Here is a 19805-nt window from a genome sequence, read left to right as displayed (position 1 = left end):
AAAGGAGTCTGTGAAGTAAATATCAAAGGTAGTACATCAGGCAGGGATATATTGCCAATGCAAGAACTTTCACTTTACCATGAGCTCTGTACTTAGTTCACAGATTTAATGACTGGTGGCTGTCGATCTCATAAAGTAAATGTCCAGTCCAAATGGTATTATGGTGCTAACAGGTGTTTATATTGGCCAAGATCAATGGTATGCCTCCTAATGTACTAATAAGGATGGAGGGCTGAGTGGACCCCACAGGAGGATCAAGAGGGCAAATACAAATTCCTGCAGTGAGTGCCTTCATTCACAGAGCCACCAGATGTAGCATCGTTAGATCCTGCTAATTTAGCCATATTTGGAAGGCTGGCTAGTCAGAGCCTGTGTTCTGACTAAAGAATAATGGAAAGTGACATCAGAAAATTTGTTTTCTACAAAGATTGCCTCTATTGATCGTTTATTGTCAAAGGAAACTGTGCTCAACTCCCTCTTGTCCATTGCATAAAGTGGATACATAGACTTAGCAAAGTTGTAGGAAATTAAAAAGTAAAAAATACCTTACAAAATTGCAAGGGAATTCATCACTGTCCTTGTCAAATTGTGTACCCTTTCCTTGGGTTATGGAGAAGTTATTGGTTACCTGGCAGTATCTGTAGTGCATATTGTTCTTTTTAGGACTCGCCTAGGCAGCGCTTGCGCTGTCTCTTTGAGACCTGCTGTGTGCAATATATGGGATTGAAGCTCCTCCCATTGCCTGCCCATGTTTTCAGTTGGCTCTTGTGACTGTCCTTTGTAAAAGAATCATTGTGTTTGGTTACTTTGCTTACTAGGCCCTCCTTTTCTACTCTTGTAACCTCCCATAAGGACTGCTGCTATTATATGTTTTGGTACTCAGTACATTTCATTTACACTTTGTGAGCACTCTTTAGTTAATTCATTCTTCGTCGTGACTGCCATTGTAGGCACAACAGCTATGCAGTGCCCGAACTTTCTGTTGCATTAGTGTGCAAGGTAACGTTTTATTTATTTCCCAGCTTGGCACGCAGACCTTTTTTTTTTTTTCTTCCATTAATTGACTTTTGTGACAATGGTGGCACGCCGCGTGTTAGCTTTAAACATCTAACATTTATGTTTGAGGCATGTGGGCTGCTGAATTCATATCTGTGCATAGATCGCCGCCTAGTGTTGGGTCCGGATGATTGCACATTGTTGTCCTGGAAGAGTCTTCGAAGTATCACGAGATGGGTGGCTCCTCCCCTGGACTACAGTGCGCATGGGCATCCTCTCCATTCTCAGATTGTTTCTTTCCGCCATTGGGTTTGGATGTACTTTCTTAACTCAAGTTCGGAATCGATAATAAACTTTTTTACAAGGCCAAAAGGCCTTCGGGGCGTCTGTATTGTTTATTCGTTCGGTGCCGCGTACTTGTTCCAGTTCTTCGAGCTGGACGTTGAAGGCCGCGTGGCTTTTTCGACACCAGAGGCCCCATCAACTATCGACGATGGAACGGAGCCCGATCAAACGATGCCCCGTTTGCAACTCTAAATACCCTCACATTGATGTGCACCCGGTGTGCAATAAATGCCTACCTCCAGACCACGATGAGGCCAGCTGCATGGCCTGTTCTCGGTTCAGGTCAAAGAAGACGCTTAGGCTTCGACGCGCCGCGAGACAGTCGGCACAGAGAACAGCACCCGACCCAGAGAACATCTTCGAGGCTGAAGACAACGAGGGCGTCGAAGAGGAGGATCCTGAACAACAGTCGGATCCTGCTTCAGAGCAGAACTCTAACTATGATAAAGACGAAGGAGAAGATTACGTCTGATGAAGACGTCATCGAGGTAGGGGACGACGCACAGGCCATCAGAGCCGTCGATGACGACTCGAGCGATGAGCAAGGCCCGACCGTAGTTGCGGGGGCCAATGATGACACTGAACTTTCAAAGGCTCAGGTCGAGGCATCGCCGGAAGGCCTTAGCCAAGATCTTCAACAACATTCTATAGCCCCGCGTCAAGGCCCGGCTAAGAATATATCTAAGGAGCCATCGGTCGATCAACCACGGTCGATGGTGAAATCGAAACCGAAACCAACAGAATCACAATCGAAACCGAAACTGCTAAAGACAGTCTTCGGATCGACGACTTCGGATTCATCGGATCCAATAAAAATGAAGAGTGTCATCGACCCTTCGGGGTCACAAAAGGGTGTCGACCCGAAGATTGGGGCGCCGAAGCCTGTGACTAAGGACAAGCACGTCAGACTGACGCCATCGACGTCGACGTCAAAAAACGGCGACACAAACCAGGGACTCGAGTCTCAGAAGACTCTCGATCCGAAGCTTTCAGCCTCCAAACCAATGGTAGTCAAGACCTTCGAGTCGAAGACCAAGATTGGCTCGATAGAGCACATCAAGTCGAAGCAAAAGAGCATGCCTGCTGCGCACCAAGAGCTCGAGTTGACGCTAGGCCAGAAACAAACTGGTGACAAAATTAAGTTGGTCGGATCGAAGACGGCGCCACCCTCGAAGAAGGTCAGTCCGTCTCCGATGCTTACGCCACCGATTAAATTCGGACTGCCCCCGACCGCACGACTTAAGGCGCTCGAGCCGAAACAAGGCATCGAAACGGCCAAGACGGTGTCAATAGTAAAAAGGACTCCGCCCATAGAAGAGGACATTGTGTTCCAAGCGCCCTCCTATGATAACCAGTCGAAACTGTTCATCGACTCAGATTCTGGCAGACTCACTATTTATAAAAGAAAGATCATTCCAGATAATCCTATGGAGTCATACAAGATCCCACTCAAAAAGAAAAGGGACTCTTCCACCTCACCTGTTCTTTTTGAGCCTGTGGAGTCCTATGGACAAGAATATACATGTTCACCCACACGTACTAATGAGGATGTGGGGGAAGGCTACAATGAGGAAGAATTTAATTATCCTATTGACACAGATCCAGAGGAGTCTCAACCCTGGACTGACCCTGTTGACCCGGGTGAGCCACACACCACGCCTGACACTCAATCCTACATGGTCAAGACCTCGCCAACTGAAGATACAGCTGCGTTTATCGCGTTAATTGAAAGGGCAGCACATAATCATGATGTAGAAATGCATGCTGACCAATAGAGGAAGACTTTTTGTTTGACACTTTCTCAACTTCAGAGAGATCAGTAAAAACTTTGCCAATGCTGAAGGGTGTCCTTAAACACGCTGGTGACATTTTCAAGGAAACCACAAGAGCAAGGGTTGTGAACCCAAGAATTGACAGAAAATACCGGCCTGCACCTGTAGACCCTACGTATATCAAGGGCCAGCTGCCATTGGACTCCTTAGTAGTGTCAAATGCTCGTAAGAGAGCGAACTCTCAAACAAGTGGTGATGCTCCTCCTCCGGACAAAGAATCCAAAATCTTGGAAGCTTCTGGAAAACGAGTAGCGGCTCAAGCAGCGAATATTTGGAGAATTTCAAATACACAGGCCCTATTAGCCAGATATGATAGGGCTCATTACGACACATTAGAGCAACTACTACAACACTTGCCTGATGCTTATAAGGAGGGAGCAGAAATGCTAATACAGGAGGGGAAACTGATATCGAACGCTTCCATTAAATGTGCGCTAGATGCAGCAGACACAGCAGCTAGGGCCATCAATACAAGTGTGATGCTCAGAAGGCATGCCTGGTTACGCATCTCTGGATTCAAGCCTGAGATTCAAACCACATTACTAAATCAGCCTGTTAACCCTGATTATTTATTTGGTCCTGATGTGGACACAATCCTAGAGAAAATAAAGGACACGGAGACAGCCAAATCCATGGGAGCTTTGCAGTCACAACAGTTCAGGGGAGGTTCCTTTCGTCGCTCCGGTAACAGGGGAACCTCTAGAGGTCAAGCATCCCAGCAAGCCCAATACAACAAAGGAGGCACACAGACCACCTATAACAAGAATAGGGGTGGATACCGTGGCAACAGCACCAAAGGCAGAGGACGAGGAAATAATAACGCCAGATTCTCCGCCAATACTAAACAGTGACGTATTGTCACTGCCCCCAGACCATGTAACACCGGTCGGGGGAAGACTTCAGCAGTTCCTGCCAGTCTGGGACGGCATTACCACAGACAGGTGGGTGAGACAACTTATCCAATACGGTTATTTTTTAGAACTAACCTCCACTCCACCCATCATACCCCCAAGACACCGTCCTATGTCCGCTGAGCACATACAATTATTGCAGCAAGAGGTCATCTGCATGCTGCAAAATGGGGCCATAGAACTCGTGCCTTTAGAACAACAGGGTACAGGGGTGTACTCGCTGTACTTCTTAATTCCAAAATAGGACGGGTCTCTCAGGCCCATACTAGACCTCAGGCCCCTAAACCAATACATCTTGTCGGAACATTTTCACATGCTCACTTTGCAGCAAATTCTACCATTGCTCAGTCAGGGAGATTTCCTAGCAACACTAAACCTGAAGGACGCATATTTCCACATTCCGATACACCCGGGACACATGAAATATCTCAGGTTCACCATACAAAACCAGCATTACCAGTTCAAGGTCCTGCCTTTCGGGGTCACAACAGCCCCAGAGTGTTTACCAAGTGCTTGGCGACAGTAGCTGCGCACCTTCGGAGACAACACATTCATGTCTATCCTTATCTGGACGACTGGCTTATCCAAGCAAAGTCAGCCCAGCAATGTGCCAGCCACATATCCCGCACAATTCACCTCCTACACAGTCTAGGTTTTTCACTAAATTATCCAAAGTCTCATCTTCAACCCGCCCATGTACAACAGTACCTAGGAGCGACAATAGACACTCTGGCAGCAAAGGCACAGCCAAACTCAGTGAGAATCAACAGCATGCAATTGCTGATTCAGAAATTCAGACCCAAACACTCGCTCCCAGCACAGGTTTATGCTTTTGATAGGTATGATGGCCTCCTGCATCTTCATAGTCCCTCACGCAAGACTACACATGCGTCCGTTTAAGGAGTGCTTAGCACGGCAGTGGAACCAGGCTCAAGGACAGTTGAAAGACCTAGTGTTGGTGACCGGTCGTGCATACAACTCTCTGCATTGGTGGAACCCACAAAACCTTTGCAGGGGACGAGCGTTCCAGGAGCCTGTACCACAAATAGTGCTGACGACGGACGCATCTCTCCAGGGCTGGGGAGCGCATGTTCTCCATTACACAGTGCAGGGACTATGGACGACGCAGCAAAAGAAGATGCACATCAACCTGCTGGAACTGATGGCAATCTTCATGGCAATGAAGGCGTTCAAAGTGCATTTGTGCAACAAAGTCGTGCTGATTCGGACGGACAACATGACTGCCATGTACTACATCCAGAAGCGGGGAGGGGCACACTCTCCCCAGTTGTCACACCTAGCTCAAAGCATGTGGAAGTGGGCCATTCAAAGAAACATGTTCCTCATGGCAGAACACCTCCCAGGCAAGGACAACCAGATGGCGGATCTGCTCAGCAGGCACAGCCACCAGATGCACTAGTGGGAGATACATCCCTCAGTGCTACAACCGTATTTCCAGCAGTGGGGTCATCCAGAGATAGACCTGTTCGCCACAAAGGAAAACGCAAAATGCCAAACCTTCTCTGCCAGGTTCCCATACCCGCAGTCTCAGGGCAATGCGATATGGATGAACTTGTCAGGCAGATTTGCGTACGCTTTTCCCACGGCACCGCTCATGCCGCTAGTGGCACGCAAACTGCGACAGCACTCAATGACACTCATCCTAGTTGCTCCAACATGGGCAAGGCAAGCATGGTACACCACGTTACTAGAACTTTCCGTGGTGCCTCATCAACGACTGCGACTCACACCCAGTCTCCTCACTCAAAGCCATGGAGACATTCAGCAGCCAGATCCGCAACAGTTGAGCCTTGCAATATGGCTCCTGAAGTCATAGTTTGGCTACCTGAACCTGCCCCCTGACTGTATGAATATTATCAAGGAGGCAAGAAGACCTACAACCAGGGCAAAGTGAAAGCGATTTGTCATTTATTGTAACAATAATGACATAAATCCGCTAGATGCATCAACTCAAAACATCGCTAGATGCATCAACTCAAAACATCGTATGTTATTTGTTACATCTACACAGTTGCAATCTGGCATATAGTTCCATATGGATACATTTAGCTGCAATAGCAGCTTATCTTCACACCAGGCAGCACCTTTCCCTTTTCAGGGTGCCAGCCATTAAAGCTTTTATGGAGGGATTCAAACGAGTGATTCCTCCTAGACACCCGCCTTCACCTGTCTGGAATCTAAACGTAGTTCTGACCAGACTGATGGGACCACCTTTTGAACCTCTACACTCTTGTGAGATACAATTTCTAACATGGAAAGTGGCCTTTCTAGTAGCGATCACATCGCTAAGGAGAGTTAGTGAGCTTCAAGCCCTAACTATTCAAGAGCCTTTCATACAGATTCATGCTAATAGGGTAGTGCTACGTACTAACCCTAAATTTATGCCTAAGGTGGTATCACAGTTCCACATTAACCAAACGATAGAACTGCCAGTATTCATCCCAAATCCAGATTCAGTGGCAGACAGAGCTCTGCACACACTAGATGTTAAAAGAGCTCTCCTGTATTACATAGACAGGACAAATGATTTCAGAAAGACTAAGCAACTGTTTGCTGCCTTTTCACCACAGCACAAAGGCAACCCCATTTCCGAATCAGGTATAGCCAGATGGATTGTTAAGTGCATACAGATTTGTTATCAAAAAGCTAAACGCACATTAACAGTTCCCCCAAGAGCGCATTCAACACGCAAGTTAGGGGCATCCATGGCTTTTCCTGGGTAACATTCCTCTAGAGGATATATGTAGAGCAGCCACATGGTCCACCATACATACATTTACCAAACACTACTGCGTGGATGTACACTCCAAACAGCAAGCTACTGTAGGACAGGCTGTTCTCAGGACTCTTTTTCAGACTGCTGCAGCTGGGACCGCTAAGGGGGAGACTGCTATTTATTCTATGCACAGATATGAATTCAGCAGCCACATGCCTCGAACGGAATATGCTACTTACCAGTATGCATCTGTTCTTGGCATGTAGGGCTGCTGACATTCATATCGACCGCCCTCCTCCCCGGTGCCTGTCGCTGCTGTAGCACTCAGAATTAATCTCAAGCATGGACATCACTTACTGTATCATACTCCATCTTTGCCACAATGGGGCAAAACAATCTGAGGATGTAGAGGATGCCCATGCGCACTGTAGTCCAGGGGAGGAGCCACCCATCTCGTGATACTTCGAACACTCTTCCAGGACAACAATGTGCAATCATCTGGACCCAACACTAGGCGGCGATCTATGCACAGATATGAATGTCAGCAGCCCTACATGCCAAGAACAGATGCATACTGGTAAGTAGCATATTCCTGCCTATTGTATCAGTTGCTACAAAAGGCAATAAATAGAAAAGTAAAGGCAGGCGGATGGCGCATTTCTTTTCTACTTATTTTTTTTCACCACTTTTATAGCAATCACAGCACGCCTTGCTATAATTTTAAACATATAAAGCACAGCATGTCGCGATTTTTACAGAAGTAAATAAATAGGCCAAAAATATTGCAGCCACGCAACCTTTTTTCTGATTATTGACTTTTGTGACAATGGCTGCACATCGTGCTTTAGCTTTAAACATCTAAAGCTAAAGCGTGGTGTAACACCATTGCCACAAAAGTCAATAAATAGAAAAATGAAGACTAGCGGATGCCACATTTTTTCTCCATTTATTTACTTTTTCAGCAGTGGCGGCATGCCATGCATTCCTTTTAGACATATTAAGCAAAAGTGCTGCGTGTTGCTATGACTACAGTAGTCAATAAATCGAAAAACAATGGAGGGCGGATGCCACATTTCTTTAACATTTGCAAAGCAAATAAATGCATGCAACTAATGTGAGACCTATTGCATTGAAAATGCTTGTTTTACCATTGGTTCCAGTAGCTCGAATATTATTGCGATCAACTGCATTGCATTTCAGTTATCAAGTTACACCCATAGAACACTTGAGTCTCCAGTGGTAGCCGTCGAGGGTTCCTACGATATATGGTAGAGGATATGGATTGCAAACACTGCATGACACTCACATCTCTCCCTAACCTCGAAGTTTAGGCAGAGTTGAGTCTTTGAAAAAAAATAGATAGCACAGTTAAACTAATTATGCAGACAAAAGAGAAGGTGCAAGCACTCGGACCGAGATTGGGGATGTGAGATCTGAATTTGTCTTAGTTTGTTTTTTCTCTCCGGTTCAACCTGGACCTCATACTGTTGCCTTCCCTCTTCACTAGTTGGTCCCTTTTGTATCTTGATACCTTGTGAACAGTCCTTCTATATACACTTGTCAACTTAACTTTCTACTTCACTTTTATGGGGTTAAGTTATTCTTCTCTTACAGTAACAATGACTTAATTGATTGTGGCCCTCCAGTTAATCTGGTATCCCATGCCTCTGTACTGTTGCTTGCTCGAATCAGTGACACTGGGTGAAATTACTGTCTGGCAAAACAGATGTCCCAATAGCTGGAGCAAAAGCTTCGTTTTCAGCCTGCCATTTCTACTAACATGATTTGGCACCCGACCTTTACCTGTTGAAAATCTATTTTTTTATTGGCATTATCTTTACTACATCAGATCACAGGTCCCATGTCTATTCATTCTGCCACTGAGATATTTGCCTATTTAGACTGCCACTTTCTGCTTGTGAATAACTCCTGCTTGAAGTAGTGTGGCTCACTGGTTAGAGGCGGCAGACCCGAGAGCAGAGGACGGCCCGGGACCAGGGTTCGATTCCCGACGCGGCAGGTTTCTGGACCAGGGTCAGCGGACTCGATAATTCTCTCGCCTCGGTGCCCACTCTGATCAGCGATCACACTCGGCAACTCTGGGCACTAGCTTGCCTCATCTTCACTAACGGCCCCACCAGACCGCCGGGAATGCCTGGTCTCACCCTGGCGATACCCATTAAGGGACCATCTCTCAGGAAAGCCAGGAAGGGTTTCGCAGCGGTCGAAGCGCGGAGGTACCCCTTCGGGAGTGATTCCAGCGCTATATAAGCACATAATTAATTAATTAATTAATTATGAGATCTTGTATCACCCATCTTGTGTTCCTTGCATTAGCTCTATTAATATCAACCAAATCCAGTCTAAATACCTTTTACTATGTACATTACACGTTTTGAAACCTTGGTCTTCAGTCTCTCTTAGTTTGTAGGGTTTTCTCTTCTTTTGACCTTTAATCTTGCATTCTGTTGTGAAAAATGTTTGGGTTGTCAACTATTTGTGGAATGAGGGTCCGGATATGGTGGATTGGACGCTGCAGAAGTGGGACTGAAAAGAGTTTGTACTGATGAGAGGCCTGAAGAGGATTTGAAACACTGGGCCAAAATGAAATAGTAAACTCCCAACGGTTAATTGAGCTGTAGCAGACCGCAACGGACCCATTGCTTGCTACGCTACTCACTGTTGGGGAAGGGATCATTTGGGGGCACGGAAGAGTAGGCCACTACTAGATTAAGCATAAGCAGCAGTACAGGGAGGAAACGATCAAGGAAACATTCATTTGAATTGTCAAGCCTTGGGTCATTGTTTACCATGCCTACAGTGTATTATTGCTAAGCAAGCCAGAAAAACGCTGGAGATTTGGTAACTATCTACATCATCCATGTGGCGGCCTCCAATGAGGCTCAGTAGCGGAGGTTTCTCAGAGGACACCCAAATCTTCCTTCAGCCCACAGCTCCACCAGGCTACATTTCACACCCTGATCTGTCTTCCTTAGTATATGTTCCCAGCTATGCATTTGCAATGGGCTGTCATCACAAGCATCCTGTTTATGTTTTGGCCACATGGCACATTTGATGACTTCTGTTAGCTCACATTGGGCAGGCACTTCCTCTGTTGTTGATGGAGACTCATTAGCAGAGTATTCTGATGCTACAAGTAGCTCTCTTTCTACATAATGCCTTGTCACCCTTTTCTAGCATCGCCAGGATTCTTCGCCTTCTGTCATTTATGGTCCGCCTCCTTAACTACTGCAATCATGGCTGAACTTCACCACCATGAGTATTCATGTCCTGACAGCTTTCTGACAAACTAGAAATCACTGAGACACAGGACAAACAGCGCAAGTGGTGGCCGTAAGCACTCCTAAGGTCAAAACCACTAATGAACTGATTGCCCTCAAGTCCTGCAAATTATATATTTATAAGTTAGTAATCGAGAAACTGATTTTATGTACTGAAGGGCTGCTCCATCAATATTAGCTTACAAAGGTGCTTACAAATGTTCAGTTATGTTGTCACTACCAGGCAATATCCCTGACTCTTGTTGGATATTTAATAGTAACACATGCCATATGCATGACCAGCCAACAAAAGATATTTTACAGGTATGTTTGTTTGCTTGAGAATGCAGGAAGCAGATCTGTGCTGCCTGTGGTTTACGAAAAAGTCTATATAAAATGTTCTTCCATGTGTATTACCCGTATAATGTGGTGCTTTATGCTTTTCAGGAGTGACCTGGGTCCAGATGTAGGATATGAAGCAATTGGTCTTGTAGATAGCAGCTTGCCTACTGTGGGAGTGTTTGCTAAAGCCACTGCGAAAGACACACCAAAGTCAGCCACTGAGGAGTCTGGTAAGATACTGCAGTTCCTGCACACAGCACAGTATAATACCTATTAACATATGGATACATCTGAAAGAAACCGGTTAGTGTTAGATTCCTTACCTTAGAATATCCCTAGGCATCAGGCTGGATCCGGAAAGTTTTTGTCAGCAGTACCCTTGCGCGTCGGTAGGTGTCGTCTGTGGCTCTGTGTCTTTTTGATCTATTTTGCATCTCCTTTTTGAGTCGACTTCGACTCCTGGTGCTGTAGGGATGCCTGGCTGCAAGACTTGCGACGCCTGTCACCGCCTGATGTCAGTGACCGACCCCCACCATCGGTGTCTCTACTGCCTCTGGCCGACCACGACGACAAGTCGTGCCCCGACTGCTGGGCCTTGACCTCGAAAGCTAGGCGGGAGCGGTCCCGCAAGCTACTCGAGATCCGGCAGTCGGCTCTGCGCCGCTCAAGGTCCGGGTCGAGGAGGAAGTAGAGGGACCGGTCGCGGAGTCGCAGTCGTCGCTCGTCGAGTTATTACCGTCAGGCTCCAAGTCCTCCGGTAAGACAAGGCACTCAAAAAAAAAAGTCAAAGAGACAACATCGCTCTTCGGACTCCGCTCGCGCGACGCGGCTGAGGGTTCGGGCGACACCGCCGGAGCCGCAGGAGTCTCCTCCAGGCCCATACCCTCCGTTCCCTGGCCTGCGAGCGATGTCGGAGGAGATTCGTGATTTCCTCATTGCCACAAGGACTCACTTCCCTCCGTCGACACCTGCTGGCATGCCTTCGGGCCCGGCAGACCCGACAGGGGTCCTTGGTGAGCCGGTGGCTCCGGCCCCTGCGCTGTTGTGTGCTTCGGCGTCGACTTTGGTCCCGACGCTGCCGGCCCCTATGGGATCCGTGCCTGGATCCCGGTCGACGCCAGTTGACCTTACGACTCCTCCCCTTGCGCGTACCTCGATGGTGTCGCTCCTGGCGCTGTCTTCGGACGACGTCGGCCCCAGTGTCAGTCCGGGTCCGGCGTCGGAACGGCGCCACTCGGCGCCATCTCCGGCGTCGATGGGTGACTCCTTCACCTACGACCCGGCTCCGTCATTCCAGCCTGTTTACCAGGACACGGATGAAGGGGAGGACTGGGAGGGGTCTGAGGACCCTCCGGACCGGCACAGCAGGGCAAGTTGAGTCAGGCTAGGCAGATGAGCTTGGGGAGGCCAGTGGTTTTGACACGTCGCCCGACACTGGCTTCATCTCTCCTCCCTCCGTGGCTACGGAGGGTGCTATGTATGGTGTGGCTCTTGAGCTCCCTGCAGCGGCCGGGAGGACTAATCTCCTCACTGAGGTGCTTCAGCCGCCAGTAAGCTCCTCGGAGCCTCTGCTGCCGTTCAATGAGGCCCTCACGGACGTTCTGATGGGCACCTGGTCCAAGCCCTCCACAGTGCCTCTTGTGGATCGGAACGTGGCCCGACACCACCGCCCGGCTCCGGGCGACCCCTGCTTTCTGTCCGTACACCACACATCCGAGAGCCTGGTGATCCAGGCATCTACGTCCCATACCGCATTCCAGACTGCTCCCCCGGGTCGGGAATCCAAAAGGTTTGATCAGTTTGGGAAGAAATTGTTCTCCTCATTGAGTTTGGGGTTGCGGTCTATCAACACCGCTTGCCTTTTGTGCCGTTATAACTACTCTTTGTGGGACTTTGTTGCAGATGTGCTGCCCAGTGCCTAGAGGAGGCCCGGGCCCGGTCTGCCCAAGCCCTAGCGGAGGGGCGGGATGCGTCGCGTTATTCCATCAGGTGTGGACTTGATACCACAAACTCGCTGGGAACGGCATTTCCACGAATGTGGTGGTTCGCTACCAGGCCTGGCTGAGGTCTGCCATTTTCTCAGGCGATGTCCAGGCCACGCAGACTGAAATTGAACGAACGACGGAACCGGCGACGCTGTGACGAGAAGGAGCAGGGAGGCCGCAAGAATTCAATAAGGGCAGTGGGCAAAAAGAAACAGAACAAGATAACATACCCTGAAAAATCTTTCCTTTACGCCAAGCTAGATCGAAACGACTGCAGCGGCTTGCCCTTGCGATAATAGGAATCTGGATATTGAATCCAAAACGGTGGCTCCCTCGCACAGTGTGGAAGGCAAGATATATCATTATCACAAGATATATCTATATTTTGAACTCGGCAGATGCCAGCAGACCATATAAAACTGAGGCACTGTACACTACTATAATCAAAGTGGAATTAATATTAAAGATGTTCCCACTTTAGAAGTTAACTGATGCCAACAGATCATACAAGACTGAGGCACAACATACCACTAAAATTGGAGTGGATTTTAAAAACAAAAGATTTTGTGAATAAGAATCGGTCCTGAAGAAGGTGTTGTATAAGAAAAACCGAAACGCCGCGTCGACTTTACCTGTGATTCTTTAAATTTTCTGTACTCCATTTGAACTAGCACGTACTGTATGACATTATATGAAAATATTAGTTATATGTTTGCTTTTATTATTGTTTTTAAACGTGATGGAATAATGAAATGTGTATGAAATAAGAATACATTTGTATATTTTTTGCCAAAAGTTATCTGTTTTAGTTTACATTTTTGTCTCATATGATCTTGTCTTTTTTTGTAATTATTTCCTTAGAATTCAGTGATTTGTACATCAGATACTTGTTGCTCATTGTTGTAAATCCCATGAGAAAGATTTAACCCGGCTCATTGAGACCCTTTATTAGTCCGAGGTATATATATTCCTTCCTTTGGCAACCAGGCTATTCGGCCTGTACAAACGGGACACCCCATACTTTTGCAGGCCACGCTCATGAACATGCCCTTCGATGGCCGTCGCCTCTTTGGCGACGAGGCAGACAGTGCGCCTGAGCCTTTCAAGGACTCCAGGGCTAAGGCCAAGTCCTTGGGCTTGGCGGGCCAGCGCCAGCAAACTTCTGCCTTTCGTGGCCAAGGAAGGGGCGCCCCTTTGCGTCGTGCCAGCCACAGGCCACAGAACCAGCCTCAAGGCGGCTGCAGCCGTGGTAACCGCCGTGGCAGTGCCGGGGGACAACAGCAAGGTCAGTCCACATCCGCTCCAGCAGCATCTGCCTCAAAGTGTTCCTAGTCTGAGCTTTCAGGCCCATTCAACGCCAGTGGGAGGCAGGGTCAGCCATCACCTCCTCCACTGGCGTACTATAACGTCACACAGGTTGGGTGCTACAGATCGTCCGAAGGGTGCTACTCCCTCCCCTTCGTGACGACCCCTCCAGCCATGCCACCGTAGTACCACCGCATGTCGGGGATCACTTGCAACTTCTGCAGTAGGAAGTTATGGCCCTCTTGGCCAACGGGGCCATCAAGCGTGTTCCTTGGCCAGAAGTAGGACATGGTTGCTACTCCCACTACTTTCTGGTACCCAAGAAGGTCAAAGGAGGCCTACTCCCTATCTTGGACCTCCGGAGTATCAATGGCTTCCTCCAGAAGGAGAAGTTCAAGATGCTGACTTTAGCTCAGGTCCTTGCTTCCCTAGACCCTGGAGACTGGATGGAAGCGTTGGACTTGCAGGATGCATATTTCTACATACCCATCCCGCCGCCCCACCGTCGCTACCTGCGGTTCACGGTAGGCCACGAACACTTTGTTTACCGTGCTCCCCTTCGGCCTTACCAGCGCCCCTCAGGTGTTCACGAAAGTGATGGCGGTAGTTGCGCAGATCAGGGGTTCCAGTCTTCCCCTATCTCGATGACTGGTTGTTGAAGGCGGGCTCTCCCCAGACAGTCGTCAACCACCTCCAGACTACGGCCGGCGGACCTGCATTTGCTGGGGTTCTCCATCAACATGCCGAAGTCGCACCCGATTCCCTCTCAGAAGCTCCTCTTCATCGGAGCGGTTCTGGACTCGGCGCAGTTTCGGGTTTATCCTCCCGAGCAGCGGGTTCGGGATATTTAGGCTCTGATTCCGATCTTTCAGCCTTTATCCCGAGTTTCGGTCAGGTTGACGCTGCGGCTCCTGGGGCTGATGGCCTCCTGCATCCTACTGGTGCATCACGCCAGGTGGCGGATGCGGGCTCTGCAGTGCGACCTGAAGTTCCAGTGGGCACAGCATCAGGGCAACCTGTCCCACCACGTCCTGATCTCGGAGGGCACTGTAAGACCGTTGCAGTGGTGGCTCGCGGACCGCGATTGGGTCAGCGGCAGATCCCTCTCCCTTCCCCAACCGAAGCACGTAGTGGGGCCACATGGGAGAGGCGGAGATCAGAGGCCTCTGGTCTCCGGCGGAGGCCCGGCTCCATATCAACCTTCTGGAGCCGCGGGAAATCCGGCTTGCACTGAAGGCATTCCTTCCCTCTGTCCAGGGAAGTGTAGTGCAGGTGTTCACGGACAACACCTCCGCCATGTGGTACTGCAACAATCGGGGCGGGGTATGGTCGTGGAACCTTTGTCAGGAGGCTCTGCGCCTCTGGACATGGCTGGAACACCAGGGCGTCACCCTGGTGGTTCAACCCCTGGCAGGTTCTCAGAACGCCAGGGCGGACTAACTCAACCACCAGTGCATGATGGATCACGGATGGCGTCTGCACTCGGATGTGGCGCAAGGTCTCTTTCTGCAGTGGGGAGAGCCTTGGTTAGATCTATTTGCCACAGAAGAGAACGCGCAATGTCATCAGTTCTGCGCGCTGGAATTTCCAAGGCTGCACTCGCTCGGAGACGCTTTTCGTTGCAAGTGGAGCTGCGGTCTATTGTACGCCTTTCCGTCTATACAACTTCTGCCCAGAGTGCTGAAGAAGATCAGGCGCGACTGCGCCCAAGTCATCCTTGTGGCTCCGGACTGAGCATGAAGATACTGGTATCCCGAGCTACTCAGCATGTCAGTCGATCCCCCGATTCGGCTGCCTCTTCAGGAGGACCTTCTGTCGCAGCAGCAGGGGACTGTCCTCCACCTGAACCTGTCCAGTCTTCACCTACATGTGTGGAGATTGAGCGGCGACAGTTGAGGCCATTTGACTTGCCTCCTGAAGTCTGTGATGTAATTCTGGCAGCCAGGCGTCCCTCCACAAAATCGGTATACGCCTGCAGGTGAAACACATTTGTGGCATGGTGCACAGCAAAGGCTGTGGATCCACTCTCTGCTTCTCTTTCAGAGGTTCTTCCTCTTCCTTCTTTCTCTTGCCCAGCAGGGCTCTGCTCTGGGCACTGTCAAAGGCTATCTCTCGGCCATTTCAGCCTTCTTAAGGCTTCCTCTTCAGCCTTCTCTTTTCAAGTCCCCTGTTGTAAATAGATTCTTGAAAGGCATCACACACACGTTTCCTCCTGTTCCCTTTGTGATGCCTCAGTGGGACTTGACCCTTGTACTGACTTATCTGATGTGCACTCCCTGTGAGCCACTTCATAACTGCCCTCTTCGTCTACTGACTCTTAAAACTGCATTCCTGGTTGCCATCACCTCTGCCAGGAGAGTGAGTGAGCTCCAGGCTCTGGCTTCTAAGCCTCCTTTCCTCTGTCCATCCGGACAAGGTTGTTCTGAGGACTCGTCCTTCTTTCCTGCCCAAGGTGGTTACAGCCTTTCATATCTGGCAGTCCATCACCTTGCCCCCCTTCTTTCCGCCTCTGCATCCCTCGAAAGAGGAAGAGAGGCTCCACCGTCTGGACCCAAAATGTGCGCTCTCCTATCTAGATCGCACACGCCAGTTCCGGGTGGACGACCAGCTCTTTGTTGGTTACATGGCCGCAAAGAAGGGACGGGCGGTGCACAAGCGGACCATCTCTCGGTCGTTTTGTGCATCAAGGTTTGCTACTCTTTGGCGAAAAAGGAGCCTTCTGTGGGGCTACGCGCCCATTCCAGCTACATGGGCCTCGCTGCACACGTTTGCTAAGCACTACTGCCTGGGCAGCCAAGTTCGGAGAGATGGCTTTTTCGGCTGTTCCGTTCTCTAGGACTTTCTGGTGTGCTCTTGGTTCGCAGACCCACCACCGGGGTTGATATTGCTGGGGTATCTATTCTAAGGTAGGGAATCTAACACTAACCTGTTTCTTTCAGATGCACAAGTTACTTACCTTCGGTAACGATATATCCGTAAGGAACAGTAGTTAGTGTTCCCACCCATCCTCCTCGTTCTGCTAGGGGTAAGGTCATCCCTTTCAGGGCCCTAGTTTTATGGCACCAGTGTCTGTTTCTATCATAGATCTGCGTTCCTGGCGCGGATGCTATGTACAGAACTGGCGTTGGCGTACGAGGGTGGCATCTAAGTACTCCGTCATTCCGGTGATCACAACGCCGACGACGGACGTGGAGCCGCAGACGACGCCTACCGACGCGCAAGGGTACTGCTGAAGAAAACTTTCCGGATCCAGCCTAACGCCTGGGGATATTCTAAGATAAGGAATCTAACAAGAACTACCGTTTATTACAGATATATCCTTACTGAAGGTAAGTAACTTGTGCATTAGTCAATATCAAAGTCAAGCATATATTTAAAACAATAGTAAAATTATTATAGATTTCTGATGCATAGGTTTCCGGCAGATTCCTCTGCTTAATTGTATCCTTTTAGGCATTATCCTGGTCAAGAGGTGCCACCATGTTGCTTCAGAGGCGACTTCGCTGTTCAGACATGGTGACAGCAATGTATGTAGGGCATCAGCTGGCATGCTGGGGTCAGTTCCTGTTTTTTTGTACCTTATTGACCCGGTTTGAGATCTCTCACAGTGCTACCCTGACTAAGTTCATCATTTTCACATTGATTAGGTCAAATGTCTCTTCTAACTCTTTAAGGGTTTAAATCCTGTCAAGGATTCTACAAACCGATATTGTCAGACCCACATGACATCTGCATGTGATGGTTATGCTCTGAACACACGAGTCCCAGTCCTGAAACGCCTGTGCTTTGATGTACTCAAAAAGCCATCCGGAAGCAGAAGGCCAAGCTATTTCTAGCCATGTCTTGCAGGGATACACCAAAGCAGTCCCCCTCACATTCAGCAAAGACCTCTGACAGTCAACGATCTTCCCTCAAAAAACACAGGAAAAGCAATAGGAAGTAGAAGTCTTTTTCTTCCTCAAGGATACTGGCTAGTTCCTGGGATAGTTTGGCGTATCAACATTATTCCCAACACTGCTCTCGCACTTCTTTGTCTGAAAAAAATCCTGACCGAAAATCTTGGCTCCATGAGCCAACTTCCTGCGTAGGTCGAGGACTTCATCTGGGAATGCTGGACTAGTTCAGGATGTCCCTTATACTCGCTGAGACACGACACAAGGGTGAGCATAGTCTTAATGGCTTGGCGCCTTTGACACCAATGCCCTCTATGGGCTCCTTCACCTAAGGAGTCGAAGATTGACAAGTCCCTATCCCTGGTTCTGTCAGAGCCTCCTTCTATGCTGACACAGAGGTCGCCCTCAAAGTGATTGCAACAACACCTACGAAACAGTTCACGTTCCTGAGATTATCCGTGTTGCAAAGGAGAAAATTAAATGTTATTTAAAAGATAAACCCCTTGTGAATGCCATTTGAGCTTGGCGTGTCTCCAGGTTGCAAGAGTTGTTTGGCTCCCTCTCTTATGCCCTCCTTTTGCCAGATAAATATTGTGAATGATGGGAGATCCTCCTTTATTTCACCTATCCGAGGCGACCCTTGATTGTGGTCTTAGATATCCTTACTAGCTTTGGTTGATACTCCGGTTACTCCATAAACTGGAGAAAGTCCCTCTTGTTTGTAGTGGCAGGAGAGCCGCCGATCCCTCCGCGGGGATGTCCTATACAAATATGCACAGATGGCTTTACATATCTGGGAATCTTTCTCTCCCTAGACCCCTCCCGCCGCTATGCTTATGATCTGCCCCCCCACACCCCTCCTTGCTCAGGCTGCGCAAAGATATTGACAGATGGAGGTCGCTCCGCCTTTCCCTGTCTGGGAAGGCGGCCCTTTTTAAAATGATGTCTCTACCCCGGTTTCTGTATGCCCTGCAGAACTCTTTAGACCAGATACCTGCATCCTATTTTAGAGAAGTGGAAGGCCTCCAGCTAAACCTACTGTGGAATGGCAAGCCGCACATCTCTCTCAGTAAGATTTCCTTGAACTGGTATGACGGAGGCATCAGCCTTCCTAATATCAAACTATACTACTAGGCGGCCCACCTGTCCTCTGTCAATCACTGCACCTATGCTCCACCAGGCGACTCAGGTTACAGTACGGATAGATGGCTCCTTTCTGGGGGGAACTTCAACAGAGCCCTCTGCTGAAAGCCCTGACGCTAAACACTTACGGGCCCCACCAAACATGCTGTACATCTCTGGCACACTGCCACTAAATGCCTTGGTTGGTGGTGGAGGATTATACTTGCAACACCATTCTGGGACTCGGAACAGCTGGGTGATTTGTGGAGGAGTAAAGGGTTCGACAAATGGGATTATAGGTATTTCTCGTATAGGTTACCAGTGGGAAAAATCAGACATTAAGTCATTTGCCGTATTGCAGCGACAATTCAAATTGGCAGACTCAGACCTCCTCCGCTATACTCCGGTCAGACATGCACTACGCACTCATCTACAACCCGGGACCACGCCACCTGAATCCTATCCGCTGGAGGATAGTGTTGGATGGCCATATCCCCAACAGCACCATTTCATTGATATACAAAAAATTGGTAAACAACTGGTTGGATCCTCTTCGGACCCTTCGTGAGAAGTGGTCCAGAGGAGTGGCAGGAGGCTGTCTCTTCGCCCAAAGTAGTGGCAATACCAGCTCGTCTCCGACTTGTCCGCTAAAATTCCTACACAGGGTATATGTGACAGGTCCTCAATTGGTGCGGATGGGGAGGGCTGACTGGGGGGATTGTAGACGAGTATGTGGCCAGTTGGGTACTTTTATCCATATAGTTTGGGAATGCACACAGATCCAACCATATTGGCGTAACATTCATGATATTATGAATACTGTTTTATCCGCAAATCTCCGTGTGGAAGCCTGTAGGTGTTTATTAAATATCTGGGAGCCAACAGATTTGAATGTCTACTTGACGCAGTGGGTCACTTTGGGACTAATGCTTGCAAAGAGAAACATTGCCCAGCGATGGGGAGCGCCGCTTCCTCCCACGGTGGGGGATTGGGAAAAAGACTTGGATTGGGCAATGTTTCGGGAAAAAACTGTGTATGTGGCCCGTGGATGTCCCA

The 19805-nt window shown here is 48.9% G+C and overlaps 1 protein-coding gene and 1 pseudogene across 2 annotated transcripts in view; both read left to right on the top strand.

The window, feature by feature from the left end:
• LOC147721191 (apoptosis-inducing factor 1, mitochondrial-like) overlaps positions 1-19805 on the top strand; it is a 249867-nt gene that overhangs the window by 210176 nt on the left and 19886 nt on the right. For both annotated transcript variants that reach the window (XM_086964674.1, XM_086964673.1), the window contains exon 16: positions 10550-10674. In XM_086964674.1, coding sequence (XP_086820800.1) covers positions 10550-10674 — 125 coding nt within the window. The remainder of the gene's footprint in view (positions 1-10549; positions 10675-19805) is intronic.
• LOC147721192 (uncharacterized) lies at positions 2055-10135 on the top strand (annotated as a pseudogene).

Source organism: Lissotriton vulgaris, chromosome 4_1 (assembly GCF_964263255.1).
Source record: "Lissotriton vulgaris chromosome 4_1, aLisVul1.2, whole genome shotgun sequence".
Classification (NCBI taxonomy): Eukaryota; Metazoa; Chordata; class Amphibia; order Caudata; family Salamandridae; genus Lissotriton; species Lissotriton vulgaris.
This window is presented reverse-complemented; position numbering and strand designations above follow the sequence as displayed.